The sequence below is a fragment of the Cuculus canorus genome, chromosome 5 (assembly GCF_017976375.1).
Source record: "Cuculus canorus isolate bCucCan1 chromosome 5, bCucCan1.pri, whole genome shotgun sequence".
NCBI lineage: Eukaryota > Metazoa > Chordata > Aves > Cuculiformes > Cuculidae > Cuculus > Cuculus canorus.
The window spans coordinates 68,958,941-68,986,003 of record NC_071405.1 but is presented as its reverse complement, the minus strand read 5'-3'; the positions used below and the strand labels follow the sequence as shown (position 1 = coordinate 68,986,003).

Below are 27,063 nucleotides of genomic sequence, written 5' to 3'. Positions count from 1 at the left end.
ACAGACAAATGTTGGAAGAGGGAGGTGAGTGTGGCTAGAGGAAAGGAAGGACAGACAGACAGAAGGCTGGAGGGATGAGGGGTGGCTGGAGGGCTGGAAGGGTGGATGAACGGGTGGAAGGACACATGGACAGCTAGAGGGAGGGGTGGATGGGTGAAGGACACACGGACAGACATGTGGGTGGGTGGGCTGGCAGCAGCGGTGCAGGAGGCGGCAGGGATGCCAAGTGCACCAGGTCCTGGCGAGCAGGATGGTGCTGAGCCCCTGCCCGTGCTGGGGGTCCCGGTGCGAGGTGACCCGTGGTGACCCAGCTGCCGGCAGCGAGGCTCCATGGGACCCCGGGAGCGGCCGGAGGAAAAACAGGAAGCGCGGGAAGGGAAAAACACGGCTGATGCCTTCTGCAGGCCATGGGCCCTGCCTGCGGCCGCACATACATATAACTGCCATGCATATGTGTGTCCTGGGCACGTGTGTGGCTGCCGTGCATGTGTGTGTCCTGCACATGCGTGTGTCTTGCACATCTGTGTGCCCTGCACATGCGAGTGGCTGCTGCACGTATGTGTCCTGAACACGTGTGCCCCCTGCACATATGTGTCCCTGCTGAACGTGCGTCTGCAGTCCATGTGTCCCGCTGCATGCGTGTCCACACACGCGTGCACACACACGTACACACACGTGTCTCTTTGCACGTGTGTGTCCCATTGTACTTGTGTCCCTCCAGATATGTGTCCCTTTGCACACGCGTGTCCCTGGCACTGCGCTGGGCTGCACTGCTGCTCCTTCTTTGAGGCTGGGCTGTGAAAAAGCACTGTCGGGTGGGAAAGTCTGTGGTTGTAGAAGGTGGCGGGATGGGATGGGGATGGGATGGGATGGGGAGGGGGAGGGGACAGAAACAATAAAAAGACAAAGAAACAAAAGAAAAGACTAAGAAGAATAAAAGAATATGCATAAGAATAAGAAAAAAATAAACGAAAAAGAGAAAGAAAAAGGAAAAGGAAAAAGGAGGTGAGTGCTAGACGGGGGAAGGAGAAGCTGGGGGTCGGGGCAGCACACAGGCAGATGTCCCCGCTCACCGCAGGACAGGAGGGGCTGTACAGAGGCACCTGCGGCGGGGCTGGTGGGTGCAGCCTCGCCACGAGTGCATCCTCACAGTGGGTGTAACGTGGCCGTGGGCGCAGCCTCACCCTCCGCAGCTCAGGGTGCCCTGTCCCTGCACCGCCTGCCGCAGCTCAGGGTGCCCTGTCCCTGCACTGCCCTCTGCAGCTCAGGGTGCCCTGTCCCTGCACCGCCCGCCGCAGCTCAGGGTGCCCTGTCCCTGCACTGCCCTCTGCAGCTCAGGGTGCCCTGTCCCTGCACCGCCCGCTGCAGCTCAGGGTGCCCTGTCCCTGCACCGCCCGCCGCAGCTCAGGGTGCCCTGTCCCTGCACTGCCCTCTGCAGCTCAGGGTGCCCTGTCCCTGCACCGCCCGCTGCAGCTCAGGGTGCCCTGTCCCTGCACCGCCCGCTGCAGCTCAGGGTGCCCTGTCCCTGCACCGCCTGCCGCAGCTCAGGGTGCCCTGTCCCTGCACCGCCCGCCGCAGCTCAGGGTGCCCTGTCCCTGCACCGCCCGCCGCAGCTCAGGGTGCCCTGTCCCTGCACTGCCCTCTGCAGCTCAGGGTGCCCTGTCCCTGCACTGCCCTCTGCAGCTCAGGGTGCCCTGTCCCTGCACTGCCCTCTGCAGCTCAGGGTGCCCTGTCCCTGCACTGCCCTCCGCAGCTCAGGGTGCCCTGTCCCTGCACTGCCCTCCGCAGCTCAGGGTGCCCTGTCCCTGCACCGCCTGCCGCAGCTCAGGGTGCCCTGTCCCTGCACCGCCCGCCGCAGCTCAGGGTGCCCTGTCCCTGCACTGCCCTCCGCAGCTCAGGGTGCCCTGTCCCTGCACCGCCCGTGCAGCTCAGGGTGCCCTGTCCCTGCACCGCCCGCCGCAGCTCAGGGTGCCCTGTCCCTGCACCGCCCTCCGCAGCTCAGGGTGCCCTGTCCCTGCACCGCCCGCTGCAGCTCAGGGTGCCCTGTCCCTGCACCGCCCGCCGCAGCTCAGGGTGCCCTGTCCCTGCACCGCCCTCCGCAGCTCAGGGTGCCCTGTCCCTGCACTGCCCTCTGCAGCTCAGGGTGCCCTGTCCCTGCACCGCCCGCTGCAGCTCAGGGTGCCCTGTCCCTGCACCGCCCGCCGCAGCTCAGGGTGCCCTGTCCCTGCACCGCCCTCCGCAGCTCAGGGTGCCCTGTCCCTGCACCGCCCGCCGCAGCTCAGGGTGCCCTGTCCCTGCACCGCCCGCCACAGCTCAGGGTGCCCTGTCCCTGCACCGCCCGCCGCAGCTCAGGGTGCCCTGTCCCTGCACCGCCCGCCACAGCTCAGGGTGCCCTGTCCCTGCACCGCCCGCTGCAGCACGGGGACAAGGAGACCCTTGCGAGGCGACATCCCACTGTTCCGCCCCACCCGCAGATCCCCGAGCATGCATCCAGTGCCCTGACCCCTGCACCCACATCCATCCTGAACGCCCACGCAGGGCGGGACGTGGCAGGACCAGCCATGACGCTGGTGTGACCCACACACGGGGATGTGGGCACCCTGGCGAACAGAGGGCTCAAGGCCTCGCTTTGGGGTGGGTTTTTTCTTATTTTTTTTTCTTTTTTTTTTGTCTCTTTTTTGGCGTTCCTTTTGCGTCCCCACGTGGGGAGCAGGGACGGGGTGACAGGGTCTCACAGCTCTCAGGTGATGCGCAGTGCCCGGTTTGGCCTCAAACCTGTGTGAGGCTTTGGAAGAGAAAGGCAAGGATGGAAACGTGGCTGGGAAATCCATCCCCAGAAGATGCTGGCAGCTTGGCACGGCATCCCCGGTGCTGTCGCGGCGTGGCCTGGTGTCACCAGCAAGGCGCCGGTGTGCCACGGGAGCAGTGGTGCTGAGCTGGGTGCTGGCACTGGGTCCTGGGCTTGGCCCCTCATCCTTTTGGGAAGGCTGGCGAGCATGGCAGGAGTCGAACAGCCTCCCCCGGTGCTGCTTTGGGGTCAAAAGCAGGGGTTTCTGTGATGATCCAGGGGTGCCTCCCCCAAGCAGGGGGGTTTGTCCCTGGCTGAAGCCCCCAGTCTCACCAACCGATACCGTGGGACGGCTCCCACACGGTCCCACACTCCACAGCCCCGGGAGCAGGAGCAAGAGGGGTCCTGGCACCAGGGGTGCCTGCTGGGGTGAAAACTCCCCATTTTGGGGCAAAAGCAGGAGGTTCTGTCTCCTGGCGTCCCCCACTGGTGTCTTGAGGGCCGCCCCAGCACGGGGGGTGGTGGGAGGGGACGAGGACAAGGCACGGTCAGCGTCCCCGCAGTGTTGGCCGGTGCTGGGGGACGCCGGCGATGGCAGCAGTACCTAAACGTCCTCGTCCTCGCTGGCCTTGCTCCAGCGGTGGCAGCAGTTGGCGGTGATGCCCAGCAGGAAGTTGGTGGCCACCGAGGCGATGGAGACAACGAAGCCGACGAAGGCGATGAAGAGATAGTCGTCCAGCGTCAGGGTGAGGTGGCAGGCCTGGAAGCTCTCCTCCGTCAGCGACAGCAGCGGGGCCCCCGCCACCTCGGGGGGAGCCCGGCACTCGGCCACCTGCGAATCTGACAGCAGAGTGGGGGTCAACGGCCAGAATGTGGGGTATGGGGGGCTTGGGGGTGGGTGCTACTCGGATGTCTGCAGATCTAAAGGGGAGAGGGGGGTCAGCATCTAAAATGGGGGGGGGAGGGATGCTGGGGGGACCTGGCACTTGCCTGCCTGCAAATCTGCTGGGGAGAGGGTGGTCAGCATCCAGAATGTGGGGTACAGGGGGGTTTGGGGATGCAGCACTTGTGGGGTCAATGCTGGCTGGAATTTGGAGTATGGGGGAATGGGGTCAGTGCCAGCCAGGATGTAGGGTGCAGGCGGACTTGGGGGGCCCAACAATCAGCCACCTGTGAATGTGCTGGGGAAGCGGGGTAAGGGCTGGCTGGAATTTAGGGTACAGGAGAGTGGGGTCATTGCTGGTTGGGACATGGGGTTATTAGGGAGCAGGTTCAGTGCCGGCCAGAAATCGGGGTACAGAGGGTTTCGGGGCTCCTGGCACCTACCCGAGGCACAGCGCTGGATGCGTCCCCGCAGCCACTTGAGGAAGGGCTCCATGGCACAGCCGCAGAGCCAGGGGTTGCCGCCGAGGCGCAGCCCCACGAGCCCAGGCAGCCCCTCAAGCGCCTCGAGGCTGATGGCCGCCAGCGCCCCGTGGCTGAGGTCGAGCTCGCGCAGCTGCACCAGCCCGCGGAACGCCAGCGGGTGCACGCGACGCAGCCCGGGGTTGTGGCTGAGGTCGAGGCGCAGCAGCCCACTGGCCTCTCGGAACATGTCGGCAGGCACCAGGCTGAAGTTGTTGTAGCTGAGGTCGAGGTGTGCCAGCCGGCGCGCGCCCAGGAAGAGCCCAGCGGGCAGCGCGGCCAGCGAGTTGTTGCGCAGGTCGAGGGCGCGCAGCTGCCCGTAGCACGCCAGGTAGCCCGGCGGGATGCTGGCGATGCGATTGTGTGCCAGGCTGAGGTTGCCGGTGTCCAGCGGCAGCTCAGCGGGCACTGAGAAGAGCCGCTGCCCGCTGCAGTCCACTGCCTGCCCGTGGCACGCACACAGCGCCGGGCAGCCCTCCCCGGCGCCCGCCGCCACCGCCGCCGCCGCCGCCACCAGCCAGGGGCCCAGCAGCATGGCGGGGCGGCGGCCGAGCCCCGACGCGGCGAGGCTCGCACCCTCACGGGGTGCCTGGGGCCATGGTGCCAGAGCGATGCCGCGTTCACGCCAAGGGCTACGGGTGGCGGGGGTCGGCACCGTGCTCCAAGCTAGTGCAGCGACGCGCTGGGCATCCCGGCGGCATCCAGGGGGCACGTGGTATCGCCCCCCAGCACACGGCGGGCTGCGAGCCTGGGAGCAACGGCGGGGCCGGCCGCAGGCTCTTGGCGGTTGCCTGCGAGGAAGAGGAGTGGGAGACAGCCTTGGTGGCCACACGGCCTGTGAGGGCCGCGGCTCGTGCCATGTCACCTACACCGTCCCCGTCCTCCAACGCTGGGGCCACGCCACTCCCCCAAAGCCCCAGCCCGGGGTCTCAGCTGGACCAGACCCCCCAGCCCTGCTGACCATGCCCGCCCAGCCCGGCCAGCAGTGGCTGGAGCGCGCCTGCTGCCCAGCATCCCACCGGACCCCAGCACCGCCGGCACAGCCAGGTGCCGGGGACGCCCTCCCCACCCACCCCCGCCTCCCTGGCACCCACCCAGGGTCCCCCCAGCAAGGCATCTCCACAACCCCAGCCTGCCCTTGCCCCGCATCGCCTGGCCATCTCTGTGCCTCCTTCCCCAGCTTCATCCTCTCCACCGTGTGGGGGGCACGCGGCCACCATCCCCCTGCCGCCCCCTGTCCGCTGCCCCCCACCCTTCTGGCAATGCCGGGGTCCCCGGGTACTCACGCTGGCCAGGGATGAGTGGGGCTTGGCTTCCCACGGCTGCGGGGCCCAGGCGGTGGGGTCAGGGTCCCCAGGTGGCCACCCTGGCCCCCAGGGCCACCAAGTTGGGCGAGGGGCTCCTGCAGCCACAGCCAAGACTGCTGCCAGGCTGGTAATGGGAGCAGGTCTTTCCCCACCTCCTTCCTCCCCTCCTCCTCCTCGTCCTCCCTTGTCTCTCTCTTTCTCTGTCTCTTTTTTTCCTTGAGGGCCAGATACTGACGTTTCGGTGTCTCTTAGCAACTGCCTCCACATCTCTGAGCAACAGGAGAGCGGGATGCGGAGCTGCCGGAGCGATGGAGATGGCGCGGGGTGGAAATGCCCCCGCCCTGGGGACACCCCAGCCCTGAGGGATCTGCGCCCGAACCCCCGAGACCTGCGGGCAGGATGGAGTGGGATGACGGGTGTCATCCAGCGCCCCAACCGCCGGCTCAACTGGTCCCCAGCCCTCCCCGCGCCCCTGGCTTTGGGCAGCATCCCCTGTGCAATGGGGTGAATCAGGATTTCCTGGGCTCTGGGAGCAGAAACAGATTACGTATGAGCAGAGGGGGAAAACAAGGCAGCGGGATCACAGCGGGAGCGACGTTCCCCGGCTGTTTGCACCCCAGGCCGCAGGGACGGCGGCGTTCCCTGAAAATCAGCATTCCCTGAAAATCAGTGTTCCCCGCACAGCCCCCTTGCCCCGGCACTCGGCCCCCTCCAGCCTGCCGGGAGCTTCAACCTGAGCTGGTTTTCTTTTTTCCCTGCTTGAAGACCTGGAAAACGCCTCAGGTTGACACCGATTGTTTTGCTCCACACAAGCTGAATAATTCTGTCTCCTTTCTCCTCCTGGATGGCAGGGGATGCAGGGGGTTGGAGCGAGCTACCCTCCTCCCCACAGCTGGCTTTTCCCTTTAAAATGTCTGTTTTGGGTCACAGGGATGCTCCTATTTTGCTTTGGAAGGACTGCAACCTCACAGCTGTGTTGCTTTGGGAAAGGAGCCCCTTCCAAACCCCACTCGTGCCTGCATTCAGGGTGGGGGGTTCCCTTGTTTTCCTTTTGTCTCCTTTTGCCAGCTGGAAGCCCCATCCCAGTGGGGCAGCAGTGTTGCTGTTTGCACCCCACGTCCCATGGGACGGCTCCTCGCTCGCAGACAGTGTGCAGCCGCCTCTCCCCGTGCTGGGATTCATTGGCACTGCTCGAAGCTCCCAGGGAATCTCCAGGAGCTGAATACGCCCCAACATCCCCGGAGCCAGCACGGCGCACGCATAATTAGCAATAACACCCAGGCCCATCTCTTCCCAGCGCCGAGGGGGTTTCCAGCCCCCTAGCATTCCGGGCTACGCTGGCAGCAAAAAAATAAACCAAATAAATTATCCCAACGGGTACTCGTTGGCCTCAGGGCCTCGCTCGTGGCCCACTCGCCCAGCCCCACAGTGCTGTGCAGCATCCCTGAGGTAGCCAGGATGCGGATGCTCACCTGGGGTGGGAAGAAGCCGGGCTGCCCCCCGCCCGCTCACCCACAGAGCCCCCCGAGAGCCCAGCCCTGCTGAAACAGCATTTGTGGGACCAAACTGCGGCAGGAGAGCATTGGCTTTCAGAGCTATTGCTCCACGCTTGCTTCCTGCCCCCCTTTTCGCTTTTCCTCCCCCTGCCCTTCCCAGGGGAGCCACTGGCAGCCCCACTCCAGCTCTCTGGGGCTCGGCCACGCTCACCCACAGCCTCCAGCCAGGCTCAGCCTGGTCGCCAGGAGCCTGGCTCGATAAATCTGCCTTCCATCCAGGGCTTTATCTCTTCCAGGGCAGCAGCATCTGCCAGTGCCTTTGTTTACTCTGCGTGCATTCAGGCTCTGGCAAGGAGGAAGAGAAGTGGAGGGATTCCATTGCTCCCTTTGCGGGGTGGCCAAGTTGCCGGTCACACGAGGAGCTGCCCCTCGGCGTGTCGGCAGGCAGCGCAGCGCATCGTTTGCTGCATGGAACAGTGGCAGGAGCCACGGCTGGAGTTCCCATCCTCCAGCCCTCGGTGCTGAATCCCACAGCCCCTGGCCAGGCAGGGATAGAATCATAGAATCATTGAGGGTGGAAAAGCCCTCTCAGCTCATCCAGTCCAACCTCAGCCCAACCCCATCATGACAACTGAACCACGTCCCAAAAGTGCCGTGGCTACCTGGCTTTTGAACCCCTACAGGGACGGGGATTCGACCGCGTCTGCCAGGGCTTCACCGCTTGGTCAGGGAAGGAATCTTTCCTGATATCCAATCTAAAACTCAGCTGGTGCAACTTGGGGCGGTTTCCTCTTGTCTGATCACTTGCACCTTGGGAGCAGAGCCCAGCACCCACTTCACCACAACCTCCTTTCAGGAGCTGCAGAGAGCGATGTCCAGGAGCAGTGCCTCCGGCTTCTCAAAAGCAAACAGTGTTTATGGTGTCCGCCTCCTCCGCTGGCACCCGGCCATGGAGTGGGGCTGCGGGTGATGCCAGTGGCTGTACATTTTCCCATGCTAGGGAGAAACAGGAAGAGATGGAGGAGAGCTTGGGTGCATTGCGGGTCCTCTCCTGGTCCTACTGCCCACAGGTTCCACCGTTGGCTGGCAGCCGGCATGGGACCAGGGTGGTTTCATTTCAGGCTGTTTGCCACCAGCGTTTGCCAGTGGTGCAGGAAGTTCATGGTAAGGGCGACTGGTGAGAGCCACAGGCCCTGGGCTCACCAAGCTGCTATTGGAGCACCAAGTCGTCACAGGATCTCTCCACCCAGGACTCCTTTTCCTTGTGGCTGACGCTCTCTGTAACCATAGAATAGAATCATGGAATGATTTGGATGGGAAGGGACCTCAAAGCCCACCCAGTCCCAATCCCTGCCATGGGCAGGGACACCTCCCACTGGATCAGGGGCTCCAAGCCCCATCCAACCTGGCTTTGAACCCCTCCAGGGATGGGGCAGCCACCACTGCTCTGGGCACCCTGGGCCAGGGCCTCCCCACCTGAACAGCAAAACATTTCTCCCTAAGATCTCACCTCAATCTCCCCTCTTTCAGCTCAAAACCCCATGTGGTGCCTGCATGCCAAGGCGAGGGGACCCAGCTTCACAGGGCTTTGCTGTCAGTTGAGCAGGTTTTGCTCCTGGGGGGTTGGTCTTTGCTACAGCAGAGGTGGCCGGAGCTCCCCCCGGACTCCCCACTTTTCCTCTGCCATTAGCACCAGCACTGTGGGGCAGGCGGGAGCCAGCGATGGGGCACCTCCCGCGCTTGGTTTCCTTTCACACCCTGTGCTGCTATCGCCCACAAAGCTGCTTCAGAGGTGCTGCTGGAGCTGTTGTTGCCCAGATTGGGGGTCTCTAGGGAGAAGCCCCAGCCTCCCCCTGCTCTCTGCAGCAGCCAAAGGCGGCTTGGTCAGGGGGCCAAGCAGCAACAGAGAGAAACCCACGCTGGCTGCTTCTTATCCTTTTGACCTGTGCGATGTCAGGGTCAAAGGTAGCTCAAGGGGCTTCAATGTCTTCCCTTCTCCTCTCCAAAGGCTAAAGAAACCTGGGTTAAGCAAAGCAACGCTACAGAAGCTGGATGCTCTCAAAGAGGTGAAACCCAGCCTGAATATCAGCTACATCCAACATGCAGGACTTGCTTCAGCAAGGGGCTCTGGCTCAGCTCTGTCACAGAGAGGAGGTGAGGGGTGTGGGAGGCGATTCAAACAGACCCAGGTGGGCTCTGGCTGATAGCCCTGGGTAGCCTGGGAATTATCACTCAGAGCAGAGGTGGTGGTGGGTTTCACGTCCAGCTGGGACCACCTCTAAGGACGAGGATGAGGCAATGAAGGACTCTGACACCTCTGCGTTTGATTTCGTTGCTGGGAGCGCCCAAAGCCCTTGGCTGAGAGATGTTTATTCACTACCCACAGTTCCTTCGCTGCAATTTGCATACTGAGGAGGGTTTCCATGTTTCTGCTGGAACCGCATTCCAACATTGTCTCCCTTGCCTTTTTGGCCTATTATTTATTGTTTGGCATGCTGGTGTCACAGCCACGTTCAATAAAGGTTCCTGGAGGGGATCTCTTCACGCCGTGGCACTGCCATTCATTCCTGGCTGGCAGCGATGTCCCAGACCCTGCCAGGGTCCTGGCACCCTGGGATATTCCCGAGGCAAGGAGCACCACTGGGCAGCGGAGTAGAGAGCTGGGGAAACGCAGCCCAGATCCATTAAACCACCCTGTTTCCCTAGGGAGCAGCTTGCCCCGGGCAAGGACATCGCTCCTTTTCCTCCCAGCAGCCCCCAGCTCTGGCTCTCAGCCCCAGTCCATCTCTCCGCTGAGGTGACACCAGGGTCCCCTCTGTCCCTGCACCCCAGTCCCACCGGGTGCACAGAGTCCTGCAGCAGTGGGACCAGTCGCTCTTCCCACCAGGCGCTGGGAATATGGAGCTGGAGAGGCAGGAGCGCCAGCTGCCAGACTCCTACCTGATGCCTGAGCTGCTCAGGGGACCAGAGCTCCCTGGCCCAGTGCAGCCTCTCCTTGACCCAGCAGGTTTCACTCCCTCCCCGGTTGCTTCATGGCTTTTGTTATTACCTGTCCCTGGAAAGGCTTCAAGAGCAGCTCTGGTTATTACAGCAGGGGCCAAACTGCAAGCCGTCTGTGGTTTGACTGGTGCTGCTTGTGCCAGCGTAGGGCTGCAAACCCTGCTTGCCCCCAAGATCCTGACCAAGGGGCTCCATCCCCTCCTGCCAGCAAACCTTGAGCCTCCTGCAGTCAGGCAGCTCCACCAGTGACCCCCACATCCCGCTCCCAGTCTCTGCCAGGGTCCGGAATTCATTGTTGGACCAGGAAATTTGAGGATAGTGATGAGAGACAGAAGGCAGGTGGCAGGGAGCAGCCCAGGAACACCAGAGGAGCCTGGGGAAGCGGGCAGCACGAGCACCTCAGGCTGCAGGGATTGAGAAAGTACCCAAGAAAGACAGGAGAGAGAGAGGTGAAGGGACTCCAAGGAAACTCAGACTGGGGAAAAATAACCACCAGGGAGCTCAAGTGGTGCCAAAAGGGTCCCAGAGAGAGCAGGAAAGCCCAGGTGAAGACAAGAGAGGCCCAGAGTGCTGCATCCAGGGAGCCCGGAGCACCCAGGGGAGCCAAGGAGTGCCAGGGGCTCCCCAAACACCTCCTGCAAAGCTAACAAAGACCAAGGGGGGAGCTGCCACACAGGAAAAAACAGGTCTGAGCTCTGCCTGCCCTTCCAGCACACAGAGGGCTCCTGGTGCACCAGCGGTGTGCCAAGAGCTGCCAGCAGCCAGCTAAATGCCCCTGACACAAGCCACAAGGAAGGGAAAGCCCCCACGTGGGAAGAGAATCCCCCACACTTGCCATAATAACCCTTCCTTCCTCCCTCTGCAGTTCTCCCCTCTCAGGCTGTGCTAACAAGGATGTGGTAAGGGGACTCTCTCCTGCCTTTGGGGACCAAATGCACATCCTCAGAGCTGTGAGCCTGCCTTGAGGAGGAGGATGGTCCTTGGCCCCAACTGGTGCACCCAGCACAGGGCTGGTGCTGCGAGGTCTCCTTACCCCCAAGAAGAGAAGGCTGCAGAGAGACCTTAGAGCACCTTCCACTATGGAAAAGGGTTCCAGGGAAGCTGGGGAGGGACTCTTGATCAGGGAGGGCAGGGGCAGGACAAGGGGAATGGTTTTAAGCTGAAAGAGAGGAGATCGAGATGAGATCTTACGCAGAAATGTTTTGCTGTAAGAGTGGTGAGGCCCTGGCCCAGGTTGCCCAGAGCAGTGGGGGCTGCCCCAATCCCTGGAGGGGTTCCAGGCCAGGTTGGATGGGGCTTGGAGCCCCTGATCCAGTGGGAGGTGTCCCTGTCCATGGCAGGGGGTGGGACTGGATGGGCTTCAAGGTCCCTTCCAACCCAAACCATTCCCTGATTCGGGCTCAGAGTACCAAGAGGTCACAAGAACTGCAATACCTGCACATGAAATCACAGTTAAATACATCAACATCGCACAGGACTGGTTATGCAGACGTCAGCCCTCAGGCTCATTAAAAGGTTTACCTTCTACAGCAGCTTCACAGCTTCCTCGTGCAAGACCAAGCAGTGTCAGGGGACACGTACTAGTGCGATGTCTTATTTTCCACCATCACCACTGTCACCTGCAGCCACGGAGAAGCATCTCCCGATGGCAGCGGGGAAAGCAGAGGGACAGACATCGACTTTGCTTACTGCAACGGGATTTTATTCAATATTTCTGTACAAAAAAAAAAAGGCTTAAAAGAGTAAATGTGCTGCACTCTAAGAAAACAAAACTACACAGCACATCACCATGAAATGCATTTCTTTGCGCTCTCAGCTGCTGATGTAGCAAGATGGACCAAAGGTGGACAAGGACCCCGGTGGGGAGTGCCAAACGGCTGAGCTCGTGCGCTTGAAGTATCGGGGCTTGCTCTTCCCAAAAATATCCTCCAGCTTCGGGCTTGGAATGAGACCAAAGAGCTGGTCAACATTCACCGGGTGGTAGTACTGGTGTATGATGGCTTGGTTGAGCTGAGGCCCTGTGGAAAGAACCATGTTTAGAGAGGCAGAGCCACTCTAAATGACATTTGAGCACCTGTTCCTTTGTGCCAGCACAACAGGACTTGTCTCCTCTGCCTGGAGAGCTGTTACAGGGAATGCCCCATCCCTGGAAGGGTTCAAGGCCAGGTTGAATGGGGCTTAGAGCCCCCTGATCCAGTGGGAGGTGTCCCTGCCCATGGCAGGGGGTGGAACTGGGTGGGCCTTGAGGTCCAACTCAAACCATTTCATGATTCTATGATTCATAGATAACAGCTTCCCTGCTCACCACAAAGCTCTGAGCCCCACACGCCTCCTCAGGCTGCCCCAGCACTGCTTTTCAGCTCCAACGCACATTAGGCCTGTTCCAAACCCAGCACCTCTATTTCCCTCAGGAGGACGAGCTGCCTCAGCACCATGAGCCCCCACTCATCTTCTCACACCCACAAACGCACGCATGGACGACTTTGGTTTCACTTGACACAACAGCTCCTGCAAGAAGGCAGCTCAGTTCCACTCTGCACTCAGAGCCAGCAGCTCCAGTGCTGCCAGAGCCTCACGCGCTCCTGGGCTGCGCTTTGGGGGAGCTGAGATTGCACCAACAGTGTCTGGAAAGCTCCAGCTTCCCAGGGAAGGGATCGCAGGAAGCCAAACCAAGCTGGGCACCTACCATCAGCCCAGGCGGGGACAGGCTTTCGCGGATCGTTCTCATCGTCCGTAGAGTCATCGCTTTTCAGGTCCATCCCATAGTTATTTTCGTTCACCGTTGGGGACCTGGGTTCCTCTGTGCCCTTGGGGGGCCCTGAGCAGGATGCGGAGATGGATTTCTGCAACCAGAGAGCAGTGATTAGTGCAGGAAGCAGACGTTCCAGCCTGGCAGGAGGGCTCGCTTTGCCAGGGAAGGCTGGCCGAGATCCAAACACTCTGATCCTTGCAGGCAGGCAGAGCTCCAGCACCAGGGAACCAGGCTGTGCCAAAGCCCCGGCTGAGGTCCCACCACCAGATCAGGGCATCACCTTCACACCAAGGGGAAGCTGTGAGTTAAGAGGAGAACTCCCAGTGCCACAGGGACTCCACTGGAATGGGAAGGCAGCCAGAAGCCTGAGCTGACCGGGGCCTTGCTGGAGGATCCCTCACACTCATTTTCATCCCTAGGCACACAGAATCACTAGGTTGGAAAAGGCCTCTTGGATCATTGAGTCCAACCATTCCTATCAACCACTAAACCACACCCCTGAGCATTTCATCTACCCGTCTTTTAAATCCCCCCAGGGATGGTGACTCCCCTCCTCCCTGGGCAGCCTCTGCCAGGGCCTGGTGACCCTTTCTGTGAAAAATTTTTTCCTGATGTCCAGCCTGACCCTCCCCTGGTGGAGCTTGAGGCCATTCCCCCTTGTCCTGTCCCCTGTCACAGGGGAGAAGAGCTCAGCTCCCTCCTCTCTACACCCTCCTTTCAGGTAGTTGTAGAGATCAATAAGGTCTCCCCTCAGCCTCCTCTTCTCCAGGCTAAACAACCCCAGGTCCCTCTGCCGCTCCTCATAAGACTTGTTCTCCAGCCCCTTCCCCAGCTTTGTTGCTCTTCTCTGGACATGCTCCAGAGCCTCAACATCCTTCTTGTAGCGAGTCCAAAGAACCCTTTCACATGTTTCACGGCCGAACTGGTTTTCATTCTCTCAAGCTTTGACATGAGTCACGCCATGGAGAAGCCGAGCAGGAGGAAGAAGAGCCTCTCAACCCCAAGAGGCAGAGGCAGCACTCAAGTCTGTCTGCATGTGAGCAGCTTTCCTTCACTGCTCCCAGCACCAGGCCTCCAATCCAGCCAGGACTGGGGCTGCCACAAGCAGTGGCTCATGATGGGCTGCCATCCTGCGGCTGCTTCCAGCATCCTCACCAAGGCAAACCACTTGTTTTTCCTTCGGGTTTCCCTGCGCTGAGCTCTTGGCTGAGCCGGTTTTCATTCTTTCGAGCTCTGACATGAGTCACAGCGTGGAGAAGCTGAGCAGGAAGAGGATCTGCTCAGCCCCAAGAGGCAAAGGCAGCACTCAAGTCTGTCTGCATGCGAGCAGCTTTCCCCCACTGCTCCCAGTACCAGGCCTCGAATACAGCCAGGATCCAGCAGCAGGCTGAGATCAGAGCTGCCACAGGTGGTGGCTCATGATGAGCTACCACTCTGCAGTCACTTCCAGTGTCCTCGCCGAGCCAAACCACTTGTTTTCCCTTTAGGACCCCCTGCACCGACCTCTCAGCCGAGCACCCGCACGGGCAGCCAGCCCCATCCTCTGCACAGATGCCTGTCAAACCCCAGCAGCCTGCATTTAGGAAGCTCATTTCCTGCTCCACTGCTGATGGATAATAAATCTGCAGGCTGGCTCCAGACCCCAGGAGCCAATTAGGCACCACAGGCTCATTACATCCAAGGCCTCTGCTGGAGCCAGGGCTCACCTGTACAGTTTTGCTCAGCCATGTGCCAGAGGCAGTCAATGCTTCTGGCTGCTTCATCTTCTTCCCCTCTCCCAGCTCCTGCAGGGGCTCACGCAGACCACCTTCCTCCTGCGAAACCACAAGAATTAAGTCACTTATTCACATTCACCCAAGCAGAAGAACAGATCTTGGGAACCAAGCCACAGTTTCTGGGGACCTTGCAAGAAAATCCTCAGTCCCTCTGTCTTCCTCTGCAGAAAAAGCCCAAACTCCAAGACAAAGCAATTCCTGTCTTTCCTCAGATCCACACCAAGGTGTCTAGAGCCCATGCTCACCTTTGCTGCTTTGAGCCAGGGATTGGAAGCTACAGCAATGGATTCCGGTTGCTTGGCTCTCTTCTCCTGCCCAGGCTGCTGCTGCAGCATTTTCAGGCTTGCCTCCTAATAGAGAAGAAAATAGAGGTAAAACTGTCAGTGCTTAAACACCTTTTCAGCCCAGGCCATGCATTTTTTTCTCCAGCACTTCTCAGGAGGGAAAAGCTAAGAGGAGGCAAGAGCTGCAGGCACCGAGTTACATTCAGCTTCTCTCTCATCTAGAGGGGTTTCACTGCAGCTCCCTCAGACCAGAGCTTGGCAACACACGAGCAATCGAGACCTTCATTAAAATCGTGCAGCACAAACAGGAGTCTGAATGTCAGGGACCTGGTGAGTAAGAGCAGCAAAGGCAGGAGGAGGAATTTATTCCTAAGCGCAGCATTTAGGAGGCTGTTTTTTAACCAAGGAAGAAGGCAGAAGGAAGAGTGATGTTAAGACTAAAAAGGAAATGTTACTGTGATGTTTTGAGACAAACTGCCTTGACTTCAAGGCACAACACTACTTGCGTGAGTACAGCTGGAGTCACATGAAGCCACAATATCTGAAGATTATGGGGATCACATCCTCCAAACAGTGAACGAGCGTAGCAGGGGAAAAGATAGATATCTCACTAATTTCTGTATTCCTTTAAGCGTCAGTGAATGCCCTTTGGAGGGTCTCTTCAAAGCACCACTGTATGGCTGCCATCCATTCGGAGGAGGCTGGGAAAGCTCACTTGTGAACGAGAAAACAGCCAATTCCAATGCTTTCAGCAGAGCTGGCTTGATCCTGCACAGCCCCAGCTCTATACAATAACATATTTGGCCTGTAGTCACGTTTATTGCACTTGTTCCTCTAAATAGTGTGGTAGCAAGTGTTAAAACATTAACACAGCACATGAAAACCAAATCTTATCTTAAAACAAGTCTGTGCCTCCTGTGTCTCTCTGGTTCACAACAGAGAAGGTCCCAAGCCCACTTCAGCTCCCACCTTTCTGTTCTTTTCAGCAGGCACTGCTGACTCCAGCTGGGGTTGGGGGCCCTTCTTCTCTCGCTGTTTGTGATCCCTGGGGAAGGATATATGGTTTAGTTCTAGAGGAGCACACACCTGCCCCGCACCAGCATTCGGCTCCACCTTCAGCACTGGGGGCAGCTTTGGGACTCATGGGATAAAAAGGATCTAAAGCTGCTGGAAAGTGTCCAGTGGAGGGCACGGAGCTGGGGAAGGGTTTAGAGGGGAAGCGTGTGAGCAGCAGCTGATGTCACTTGGTCTGTTCAGCCTGGAGGAGACTGAGGGGAGACCTCACTGTGCTCTGCAGCTTCCTCACATAGGGCGGGGGAAGAAGCAAGCGCTGAGCTCTCCTCTGACTCCAGGGAATGGCAGGAAGATGCCAGGGGAGGGGTAGGTTGGACATTAGAAGGTTCCTCACCCGGAGGGTAGTGGAGACCTGGAACAGTCCCAATCCAGCAGCACCGTTTATCTTTACTGCCTCATCACACCTCCAGGTCCCCTCCCCTCCAGGGCAGGACAAGCCAATACCTCTCCTTCCCTTGCTCCGCCTGCTGCTGCTGCTCTGCCAGACTTCTCAGTTCCCAGACTCTCTTTCCTTTTTCTTTCACCTCATCCTCTCTACTTTTCTGCAGGGGCTCTTGGTGCTCAAGTTCACCTTCCTCCTGATGAAGAAAGAAAACCCTCGTAACCCTTCAGACCCAGTGAGGAAAGATGGGAGGGTGTGTAACAAATGCTCCAAGACAGCTTGTGCCTGTTGTATCCCATTCCCACCTTCCCTGCTGCGACCACCATGGAGAAATACCTCCCTTCTGTCCCAACAGGTACCCTTGTGCTCAAACCCAACACCGACTGTCCAGGCAGAAATCTTGCAGCACGGACCCCAACCCCCGAGTCAGGAGAGGCAGGAATCTCTCCCTGTCCCATCCGTTGGGACAGGGCACGGGTTCCCTGCTGTTCCTCTCCATTTCTACACATGGCAGGGACCTGGAGTTGCTCTTACCACCTTTGGTGCTTTCTGCTTCTGGGCATCAGCCTCCCTGTGCTTCTTGGACAGCTTTTTCTTGCTCCGCTCCTCTGGTATTTTCTCTTCCCGCCCTTGCGAGAGGTGTACCTGAGGGAGGAATAGGTTTGAAGCAGAAAAAGGGGAGATTGAGATGAGATCTTAGGAAGAAACGTTTTCCTGTCAGGGTGGGTAGGTTTCCCAAAGAAATGGTGGCTGCCCCATCCTTACAGGCATTCAGGGAGGAATCTTCTTGCCACAGGCTGCCAAGACTCCAGGTGGATCAGGTGCAGCTCCCTTAATGCTGCAGAACCTGCACGGAGCTGCACAAGCAGCAGTGCTACACACAGCCAGCACAGCCCATCCTAGCACACTCCCCGTCTGCTACCTGACCCCAAAAGAGGGCCAGACAAGGCTTTAAAAGCCAAACAGTACAGACACACAGCAAAGTCCGCTCCTCATCAGCACCCCTTGTGTGCTTGGGTCTACTCCTTCCCACTACGTTGTGTGCCAACAGCTTGCTCCGAGCACACTGTACACTGAGTAAGGCTGCCTGCACAAAGGACACCAGGGATGCTGCCACATTCCTTGAAAGCACAGCACCACAAACACTGCATGTTGGAACAGGAATGTCTAGAGCCACCGCAGAGGTGAGGAGAATAAAAGCCTCCTCTTGTCAGAGTACTTCAGTGTCTCTGATGCAGTTACCCACCACCTCATTAGTCGCCAGCAGCAACCCTGGGCTCACACACATCATGCCAGTGGCCTCCCTGCACTCCAACGGCCTCACAGCTCACTGAAAAAACATCACTGTACTGCATGGTCCAAAAGCCTTCTCACCTTCTCATCATTCTGTAAAATCTTCTGCTCCATCCGCTTCTTCTTCTTCTCTTCTTCCAACTGTTCCACCCGCTCCCGAGCCTGCAGTGCCTTCCTCAGGCGCTCTTCTCTCCTCCTGGGCAGCAAAGGTGCAAGACGGGCTGGTAAACTGTCTGCTCCAGCCCAGCGGCTGATGGGGAGCAGGGATTTGTTGTGGGAGTTCAGGAAACCTGCTCCTGCGCTTGCCCTGATCTGGCTGAGCATCACCTCAGCTCACGTCTGCACTAAGAGCAGGCATTGGCAGGGGTTTTGCATCAATGCAAACTCGGGAACAGCAGGGCCCAGGCAGCATCACTCACTAAATGCTCCTTGGAGGAGGCAAGGAACAGGGTACATCCTGGTGGGAAAGGCTCCAAGGCGCCTTTGCAGAGCCAGGGAAGGAGCAAGAGTAAAGGGACTCAACTCACTGCTTCATCTCTGCCTGCCGCCGCCTCTTTTCCTCCTCCACTTTCTTCCTTCTCTCCTCCTCAGCCTCCTGCTTCCTCCTGAGGCTTTCCAGTCTCTGCCGCTCCTTCTCCTGAGGGGAAGACGAGTTCAGGCTGTATGGGTCACTGGGACCTATTTCTGCCCCCAGGTTGCTGGTGCCCAGGCAGCATCTCCACAAAGGAGTCACCTCAGAGTCATTCCCCCCCAACACCCAAATGGGAAGGGGATAGCAGGGAATGAATGCCAGTTTGGCGACAGCGCTTATTCAACTAATCGGAGCAGAAGAGTCGTAGGTACAGGAAGGAATCACCCCAGCCCTCCAGCTGTAGAGGATACTTATGGGCAAGGAACAGCACATCCCCACTGTAGTGACTGCCCGTAGCAATTGCTCTGCGCTTGGGACAGCGCTACCTACACCTGCAGCTGGCAGAGTGAAGGAGAAGGAACAGTGCAAGCTGTCTTGTGTAGAGGCCACAGGCTTCCCCACAGCTCCCAGCCCCAGAAGAATACATCCACAAAGAGGTCTGGCCACCTCCCTGCCGTGTGGCCGGTGGTTTATTTGGAGAGAGCTGTGAGGGAGCCAGGGTGAGGGGAAAGAGCTGTCAGTGCTAGGAAGCAAGCGGAGCCGTTACAGCCTTCCAGCCCCACAGGAAAGGGCGTCATTACTTACAACAAAGTCCCCCTGTAGAGAAGAGACAAAACAAATGATTAATGGTTTGGAAGTAACACTAGAACTCCCTTTACAACAGCCCCCCTCATTCTCAGCTGCAGCTCCTTACCCGTACATGGTAGAGACACCCCTGTCCGACCCCTCACTACCTGCCATGCTGGCAGTACCAGAAGCTGCTCTAAGGTCTCCCTGCAGCCTTCTCTTCTCAAGGCTGAAGAGCCCCAGCTCTCAAAGCCTGTCCTCACACAGGCGGTGCTGCAGCCCTTGCACTACCTCCATGACCCTTCCCCAGGGAGGTTAAAGCAGAACCGAGTCCAGTCTGCTACAAGGACCCACGTCAGCAGAAAGAACCAGGGATATGTTTATGCTTTTCAAAGCAACAGGCCCTCCTGCCACTCCCTTCTCCATCCCTATGAGGGAAGTTGGGACCCAGACGCACCTTCAGACCGGGCCGGGAGGGAGTGTTGCGTTTGATGAAGTTCTTTATGACTCCCCCACGTCCGCTGGGCCCTGGGCTTGCCAGCAGCTGGTTTTGCTGCACAGCCTGCAGGAAGTTCTTCAATGGTCTAACAACCTAAGAGGAGGAGACATTGGGAATTCTGTATCTGTCTGGGAAAGGGAGGGAAAGGGCCATGGCACCCACTCACCTTGCTGGCAGAAGAGAAAGAAGGTGGAGCCTGGTTTGATGAGTTCTGCTTTTCATCCACCGGGGAAAGGGTGTGAGCCCCTGACTGCTGCCCATTCCACAGGGCACCCATTGCTTGTTTGTAGCTTCTTGTCCTGCAGGGATTAGCAAGAGGCACGTTAGGTGACACTTGCTCCACACACTGAAGGCCAGGTCCAGGACGCAAACACCCCCTACCAGACACCCGAGCGGTTCTCCCAGGCCTTGACATAGTGGGGCTGCCTCTGGTTCTCGTTCTGGGCTTCACTGGTTGGGTTCACACAGCTTCCTGTGAAGAAAGCTGGAGTTAGCACCACATTCAAAGCAGCCAGTAGGGCTCCAATACCCATTTTCAGCCCCTAACCAAACGGGAAGCCCAGGAGTTTGGGGCTCGCCAGGACGTCATCACTGTGTACAGTGAAGCACCCACAGCATGCGTCTTGTACAGACTCAGCCTGTTCCACCTCTGCTGCTCTTCCCTCTGCCCTGCTGGGCAGATCCTACAGCTCCACAGGGGACAATCAAAGCCCGGATCTCTTCCCTTCCTTGCTTCAAGGCATAGTAAATCAACAGGACCCATGGATCTTCATGCAACATAAACCCAGGAGAAAGGGACGTTGAGGCGCTTGAACAGAAGGTTGTACTGCGTGCAAGGTTCAGATCTAAGAGTGCTCTCTTTCCAAAGTGTCCCCACCCCCTCCCTGTGCAGCCTGAAGCTGGACAGGACAACGTTTGTCTCAAGGCTTGGATGCATTTACAAGATGTCCTTCCTTATCCAACTGCATCTTCAGGAGATCAACAGTTCACCTGAAAGGTTCCCTCTCTTTGGTCTGAGGTGGTGTTGCTCCTACACAAGCCCCAGATTCTCCACAAGCCCTCACGCTGACTCGCCCTGCTCTGTGTGTCCGTGGGGCTTCATGCAAGGAAAGCAAGACCAAATAGTTACCTTTGTTGCTCCCTGCCTGCTGCTCAGAAGGAGCTAAGGGTGATGCGGGAGGGTTGGCAGCCCGGGTACTTTTACTTGAAGCAAGAGTGTCCTCAGGAGCCTGCAGGAGGGGGAAACAAGCATTCTCTTAGCACCAAAGAACACAGCTACCACCGCCCCACTGCCCTGAGAAAGCTGGTCGCTTCTACAACTGCAGCTGTGTGGGCACCAGCTGGTTTGTTTCAGGGGTCTGCAGAGGGACCACCGGCCTCTGTGGGAGACTTGTCCAGCACTTCTCAACCAGAGCAGGAGCTCTGTGAGCCTGGACTCCAATGCCACAGCACCTCACAGACAGGCAGCTCCCACCTACCCACCTTGGAGACTACAATCTCAAGCTACAGACACCCCAGTCCTGAAAGAGGACTCCTGTGAAATGTCTCGGGTTACAGGATCATCAGGCACTTGAAGCAGCGCGTCTTTGCGGAAGAACAAGCAAAACCACCACAGCACAGCACTCTCGTGCGTTGCAAGGCTGCCTGCACAGGCTGCGCTTTCTCTGCTAGCCATCCCCCACCTGCTACGCTGCTACCACCTCCGAGAGCAGAGCTACACGCCTGCTCCCACTACTGCTTCCCAACAGTACCGGGGCCGTCCTGAAGCAGAGCCCACTCCTCTGCTGGGCTGGCTTTCACATCCGCTGGCTCACAGCACAACCACACAAGATGTTTTTGGGGCTTCTTTCCTCACCGCAGGCTCACACTGGCCTCTGTGGCCAAGGAAAGCACATTAACTTGAACAGCCCTCATGATTTCTGGAGCTAAACCAGTCCTGCAGCAGACAGAGGCTAAGAATACAGTCAGTTCCCATGCCCAGCTGACAGGGAAAAGCTTGCCAGCTCCTGGGAACCTGGCCGGGAACCTCCAAACACTCCATCCTGAAGAAACCTTATGGAGACACTCAATGACTCTGCCCACCACGAGCTAGAGCACCAGCCGGCTCAGCTGGCTGCATTGTGTTACAAGGGCAGTACTGCTCGGCTCAGCAGTGCCTTCACCCAGCTCAGTGGGACATGATGGAACCATCCTTGGCTGCTTTCCCTGCATCCAGTGGCAAGGATCAGCAGAGGTACCAAGATGCCCGGAGATGCTTGTGGGTTGTTCCTTAGAACTTACCTTTCCACCTGGGGGATCCAGCTCTGGTTCAGGCCTGCAAACAAAGAGCTGGTTTAATTGTTTTGACTCTGATGGAACCAGCACATGGACACCAAGGAAAGCACAAAGATCTAAATGCATCCAGAAGCACAAGGGGTTTTCAGCCAGGCCACACAGGCGAAGTTGAGAATCCTTCAGCTGGGCTGTTCCAGCGCATCACTGATCAATGTGCTGCTGAGCCTGGTCCCCTCCCACAGAACTTGCACGTAGCAAGGAAGCTCCATGGACCTCTGGTGGAGTCTCACCCATCCACCTCCCAGGTCAGAGCACCCCTGGCCACCTGCCAGTGGGTGTTCGGAGGCTGGCTACAGCCAGGAGTACCTCCTTCGATGCCAGCACCACTGCTGTCCCAGCTACTCTGGTCCGGGCTGGACCTCACAGTGCTCAAAACAGGCTTCTGGAAAGGAAGGGCTGTGCCAGGGCAGCACAAACTGAAATATCAACAACCCAGGTGACACCAGCACCCAAACAGCCCATTACAAAACCAGTCCTATCACGGGAACACAAAAGCCACCCAGAGAGCTTCCCTGCAGGGGTTACTGTGGCTTCTTCCTGTCTGCTCCGCATGGAAACCTCACCTTGTGCTGCTGGTCACATCTTCTTCCACAAAAACCTCCAAGGAGCTTTGACCTGGAGAAGAAAATGCAAGCTTGGTGATTCCATTCTGAGGCTTCCCAGCAGCAGCGCATGTGGTAGAGCTCAGGGCTCCGAGCAGGCTTTCCACCCGGGAACACCGCTCACCCCTGCTATCCACACCAAACCTCCTCCCCAAGTGCCTCTGCCCATGAGCTGCTCCAGCTGCACAAACGCTCCTGCCTGCACCAGGGACAGCATTTTCCAGTCAATTGACTGTGGCTCCTGCCTCCCCACATGGCTTTGTGCAGAGATTTGGCTATTTAGGCTGATTTCATCCCCCCAACACCACTTTGCTGAAAGTATTAGAGAATATGCCTGGATACAGCGTGACTCAAAGCTGACAAAGCCAAACACTGAAGGCCTTGGTGCTTTATTAGTGGCCAATCTGCCTCCAGAGCAGTGATTTTATGAAGTCCTAATGGCAAAACCTTCCCAAGAGCAGTGAGAATAGAGGATATGGGGAGTTTAATGCTACCAGGAACAGCCCAGATCTTGTTTCCTCCGATGACTGTGCTGTTTGGTTCTCAGTCCATGCACATCTCTGCCTTCCTCCCAAAATCATTTAAGCTCCTCTGCCAATTCCAGCCAAATTTCAGGGGTGGAGACATTCAGCTCTGATTTGTTGTTTTTTTTTTTTTTTTTGAGAGTTGGCAGAAGACACCAAAATCAAAGCCTGTCCCCAGGGAACGCAGGAGTCTCTGACCAGCCAAACTGCACGTGTGGCTGCAACCAGACAGACCGCATTCTCCTTGGTGCTCCACGTTTCTCTGCCTACCCACAACCTATAGAACCCACCCTCCAAACACTGTGCCTGTGCACCAGCAGACTCTGACAGCAGGTGAGGACCTGAAGATCATATCCCAATGGGGTGGAAACCACAGGGCCAATCCACAAGAGCCAGAGAGTTACTATGGGTGAGCTGCACTTACTCCCCACACCAAAGCCGATTTAACCAAACCAACACATTTGACTACTTTAAGGCACTTACAGCTCACTCTGCTGGAGGCAGAGGAGGATGCCTGTGCCACTGCCTTCTTCAAGATGGCCCTACTGACGGATCTCCGGATCATGCTCTCCCTCTTGCTGGCCAGAGAGTACTTTTCTGCCAAGGAAGCCCTGCGGCTCTTGTGGGAGCCACCGGCAATGCTCCGGCGACCAGAGCAGCAGTGCGCTTTGGATCTTGCTGTCGTCATCTTGCTGTCAGAGTCCTGGAAAAGCACCTCTTCAAGACCTTGAGGAGACTGATCTCCTTGGAGCGTGGCAGAATTTCCATTCCTAGCAGCCCTGGCAGCGGAGGTCCTCACTGTTCTTTTCAGGGGCTGCTCCTCCTCCTCCAGTGCTGCCCAGGCAGCAGGAACCGTAGTGGAACGAGACGCATCACCAGCATGCTCAGTGCCTGCATCCCCCCGGGGTGACGGCTGCTCTGCATGGGCTGTGCTGCTGCTGTTGGCATCCCAAAGGCTGTCCTGACAGCTCACCTTCTCCATGGGATCCTGCACCTCCATCAGCCCTTTCCCAGACGGTCCAGGGAGCTCGATTTTCACACCAGCTTCAGACCCCACTGTGCAGTCTGGCACAGCCACCTCTTCCCCCTGACAGCCAGGGTACTGGGGCTGCTCCTTGCTCTGGCGCCTTTGGGAACTCAGCTTGGAAGTTGTTGGCTTGACGTTGCTTCTTCTTCTGGACAACCTTAAATAAATACAATTTTAAATGAAATAATGAAGTCTCCCACTCCCAAACAATTTTTAGAGGAAAAAAGAGCAAATTTTTGAAGCGAGCCCACGGGCTTCTTCTCTCCACCATTCCCTTGCAACCCATGTCCTACCAGTGATGAAACACAGGAGCTGGACCTTGAGGGCTTAGATTTAGCCAGAAGGGCTTAGGAATTGCTCTTTGCTGCTCTCCGCTGCCTGCGAGACAGATTTTTGCTGGATGTTTCCACTCTGTGCTACAGGCAGCAATGAGGGGCCCATGCCCCCCCCCCCCCCCCCCCGCCGCAGCCAATCCAGCTGGCTGTACGGGGTGGACCCACAAAAGCTGGAGAATATGAACTGCAGGACCTGAGGCTGTTCTTTGCACCCACAGCCCCGGGTGGAGCTGGTGCTGGGACAGCAAAGACACACTGGCACAGCCAACTCCGCTCCATTCACCTGGAGCAAGGCACAGACACCCACACAGAGAGGGATTTCAGATCAGAGGTGTTGCAGTCTGCCACGATCAGCTCGGTGTGGAAGCCTCCTTACAAGACCCCATCTAGAAACAGCAGAGTGTGCTGCTTTCAGCAGGCTGCACAGTGTGAAACAGATCCTAAACGCTGGGGAAGGACCCAAGTGCTGAGAAAACATCCACAGATCTAAATGCTGGGTTTGAACAGGATGGGAAATAGCAGCACTGCTGTATGCAGGGCACCAGCCAGTGCAATCCTGAGGAACGCCTCAAAACCCCACTGGTACAGCTAGGACTCGGGAATTCTTTGAGTTTCTGCTATTTCAGAAAAGAATTACCAGGAATAGTAAAGCTTTCACTCTATTGTTTCAGTTAAACATGACCAACTACACAGAGGATTCAGCAGAGAAATCCCCTTTGATCCGTTAGGGAACTTGCTGCGAGAGGATGGAGCCACACATGGGATCAGCGAGTCAAGGAGATCAGGTGGACAAACCCACAGTGAAAGGACAAAGCTGTTTCCAGAGAAAGGCGGTTTCTGATGCTGAAGTGGGCCAGAGGGTGGAGGCTGGAGGCAAAGATGAAACAGTTCACGTGGAAGAGCCTAACACGCCAGACTGCCGCGGGAGCTTCCTGCTGCCGAATACCCACCCAGGCATTGTCACATCAGCAGGGCTTCCTCAAAACAGAGTTTAAATGAGGAAAATCAGATGCAAGATCCATCTTCCTCTGGGGAGCAAAGCAGCTCCTACCTGAAAACCAGTAGCATGTCCAAGGAGCTCCCCACTTCGAGGTGCAGTGTTCTCCTGCCCTCCCTCACCACACGTACATGAACCGCCCACGCTGCCGTGCTATTCTTGCTCTTCTCTCCATCTTCCATGTCTGCTTTCTGACGGCCTTTTAGTTCCAGCTCTTCCCGTCCAACTCATGTGGGTTTTTCACCACGGTTATCAACATTTAAGTGCCTTATTCGCACAAACGCTTTGGATCATGCTGTCAGCGTCCCTCCCTCGGCTCACAAGGTGTTCTCCAGAGGGAGGATTCCGTAGCCACCACTGGCCACAAGAGGGGGGAAGCAGCGGCATCACAAAAGTTAATGAGAATTGCAGCCATCCTCAATCACACAGACAATTAAATCTCACTGACACCGCCCTGCCTTGACATCCGTTTGCAGGGAACCGTTGCCAGTTCAGGACTGGCTTTAAAAACCTTAAGTACAGTTTGGAATTGCTTGGAATTCCCACTTCTGTTTCACCGCTAATCCCACAGAGCCTTCCTGCCCACCAGTTCAAACCACAACCAGGTCAAATAGCTAGCGGCCAGTTCCATTCCCAGGTTCTCCCATCCCAGGCACCAGCCCAGAAGTTTAGGGAAGCAAACGCCAGGAGCAACCTCAGGCCAAAACAAATAAAAAAACCCCAAATGCAAACGGGCAAGAAAAGAGGGTATTTGTTATTCTTTGTTTATAACCAGAAAAAAATGCGAATAGGAGAGAAGGAAACCCGCCACCTCCATCCCAAACATTGACTGGAACCAAAAAGAGTTGATTGGTCTCTATGTGCCCTTTTAAATGTATTTGCTAACTCAGGGAATAAAGCGGCTATTTTATGTCTGCTACAGGTGGAGACGTTGAGCCAAGACAAAGGGACCCACCCACCTCCTCCTGTTCGGCTCCTTGTTCTCCTCTTTAAGGCAAGAAGATTGCCTTTTCTTGGAACGTCTCCTCTGCGAAGGTGTTTTGGGCATCAAAGTGGGTTCAGCCCCAAAGCTGCTGTTGAGCAAACACAGAAGACAGGGTTTGCTTCCCCTGCTGCCTGCAGCAACGCCACCCTCGACCCAGCCCGCAAGGGGGAACTCGCTGTGGAGTACTGGGTGAAAAAGAAGAGCAAAAAGCACCAAAACCCGGCACCCAGGCTCAAACCCAGCTGCCGAGCCCACCGTCGTGGAACCTAGCGCCTGCTGGCCCTCGTGCCAGGGCTGGGCACACGCAGGGGCTGGAAGCACTCTGGGATCACCCATTTCCCCAGGGCACAGGGAGAACCCCGGACGCAGCCCCCACCTCTCCAGCAGCCTCATGCCCTGCTCCTCCACCTCCCGCAGCCAGGCTAAGTGCTTGTGCTTGGCGTTGTGGAGGAACCGTGAGAACCGCTGCCCGCACACCTCCAGAAGCCGCGTGGGACCATCGGCCTCCGCCATGGCCCTGCCTGGAACACAGAGGGAGAGACAGCAGCTCGGGGGTGTCCCGGCAGCAGGAGGAGAGGCGCCAGGATCGCCTCCACCTCGGGGCAGGGTGGAGGGCAAGAAGGGGGGTGCCCTGGGCAGGGGGAGCACCCCAGCGGGGCAGCCTGGGCAGGCACAAGCCCACATTTTGGCTCCAAGGGCCCCCAAACCCCTCTGCCTGCTCCCCCCTGAGGCTCAAGCCCACTCCCGCCTCAGGACATGGGTGCAAGTTGCAAAGAAAAGGGGGGACGAGGGGTAAAAGAAGTGGGGAGCAACCTGATGCTGCACCCTGGTTAGGCACAAGCCCCCACTCTGCCTCCAAGGGCCCCCAGACCCCTCTGCCTGCTTCCCCCGATGCTCAATCCCGCTGTTACCGCAGGGAGCAAAAAAAAAAAAACCAGGGTTGAACACAACGACGCAATCCCCACCACCCCCACAGCCCGCGCCCCTTCCCGGAACACCGCACTGCC

General features: G+C 57.9%; 2 protein-coding genes across 7 annotated transcripts; both read right to left on the bottom strand.

Annotated features, from left to right (window-relative positions):
• Nucleotides 1-2,642: 2,642 nt before the first annotated feature.
• On the bottom strand, nucleotides 2,643-5,724 carry LRRC55 (leucine rich repeat containing 55). 3 transcript variants are annotated; one of them, XM_054068221.1, is made up of 3 exons: nucleotides 5,479-5,724; nucleotides 4,115-4,983; nucleotides 2,643-3,628 (listed from the first exon to the last, which is right to left on the bottom strand). In XM_054068221.1, exons 2-3 carry the CDS (start codon nucleotides 4,725-4,727, stop codon nucleotides 3,393-3,395), a joined length of 849 nt encoding a protein of 282 aa, XP_053924196.1. In that variant the 5' UTR covers nucleotides 4,728-4,983; nucleotides 5,479-5,724; the 3' UTR covers nucleotides 2,643-3,392. The 3 variants fall into 3 exon arrangements, with proteins under 3 accessions (XP_053924196.1, XP_053924195.1, XP_053924194.1); XM_054068220.1 differs by lacking the exon at nucleotides 5,479-5,724 and having other exon boundaries at nucleotides 2,643-3,029; nucleotides 3,393-3,628; nucleotides 4,115-4,863; XM_054068219.1 differs by lacking the exon at nucleotides 5,479-5,724 and having other exon boundaries at nucleotides 2,643-3,026; nucleotides 3,393-3,628; nucleotides 4,115-4,863.
• Nucleotides 5,725-7,398: 1,674 nt separating this feature from the next.
• Nucleotides 7,399-26,957, bottom strand: LOC104057248 (inner centromere protein-like). 4 transcript variants are annotated; one of them, XM_054069178.1, is made up of 19 exons: nucleotides 26,433-26,957; nucleotides 26,031-26,144; nucleotides 23,196-23,896; nucleotides 22,150-22,201; nucleotides 21,533-21,566; nucleotides 20,382-20,481; nucleotides 19,634-19,724; nucleotides 19,419-19,551; nucleotides 19,211-19,345; nucleotides 18,772-18,783; nucleotides 18,083-18,192; nucleotides 17,637-17,751; nucleotides 16,797-16,907; nucleotides 16,325-16,458; nucleotides 15,776-15,851; nucleotides 14,768-14,872; nucleotides 14,454-14,561; nucleotides 12,682-12,838; nucleotides 7,399-8,273 (listed from the first exon to the last, which is right to left on the bottom strand). In XM_054069178.1, the coding sequence occupies exons 1-19, from the start codon at nucleotides 26,738-26,740 to the stop codon at nucleotides 8,206-8,208; spliced, it is 2,664 nt and encodes an 887-aa protein (XP_053925153.1). In that variant the 5' UTR covers nucleotides 26,741-26,957; the 3' UTR covers nucleotides 7,399-8,205. The 4 variants fall into 4 exon arrangements, with proteins under 4 accessions (XP_053925153.1, XP_053925150.1, XP_053925152.1 ...); XM_054069175.1 differs by lacking the exon at nucleotides 7,399-8,273 and adding an exon at nucleotides 11,697-12,013; XM_054069177.1 differs by lacking the exon at nucleotides 7,399-8,273 and adding an exon at nucleotides 11,697-12,013 and having other exon boundaries at nucleotides 16,800-16,907.
• Between the last annotated feature and the right edge of the window lie 106 nt (nucleotides 26,958-27,063).

Bases quoted from the DNA above. Each gene is read 5' to 3' on its own strand.
- LOC104057248 (XM_054069175.1), bottom strand. From the start codon at position 26,740: ATGTGGGCTTGTGCCTGCCCAGGCTGCCCCGCTGGGGTGCTCCCCCTG. The intron at 20,482-21,532 runs GTAAGTTCTAAG...CCCCTCCTGCAG, and splicing joins TGGATCCCCCAGGTGGAAAG to GCTCCTGAGGACACTCTTGC. The intron at 12,014-12,681 runs GTAGGTGCCCAG...TTCTTTCCACAG, and splicing joins TGTCCCCGCCTGGGCTGATG to GGCCTCAGCTCAACCAAGCC.
- LRRC55 (XM_054068221.1), bottom strand. From the start codon at position 4,727: ATGCTGCTGGGCCCCTGGCTGGTGGCGGCGGCGGCGGCGGTGGCGGCG. The intron at 3,629-4,114 runs GTAGGTGCCAGG...CTCTGCTGTCAG, and splicing joins CATCCAGCGCTGTGCCTCGG to ATTCGCAGGTGGCCGAGTGC.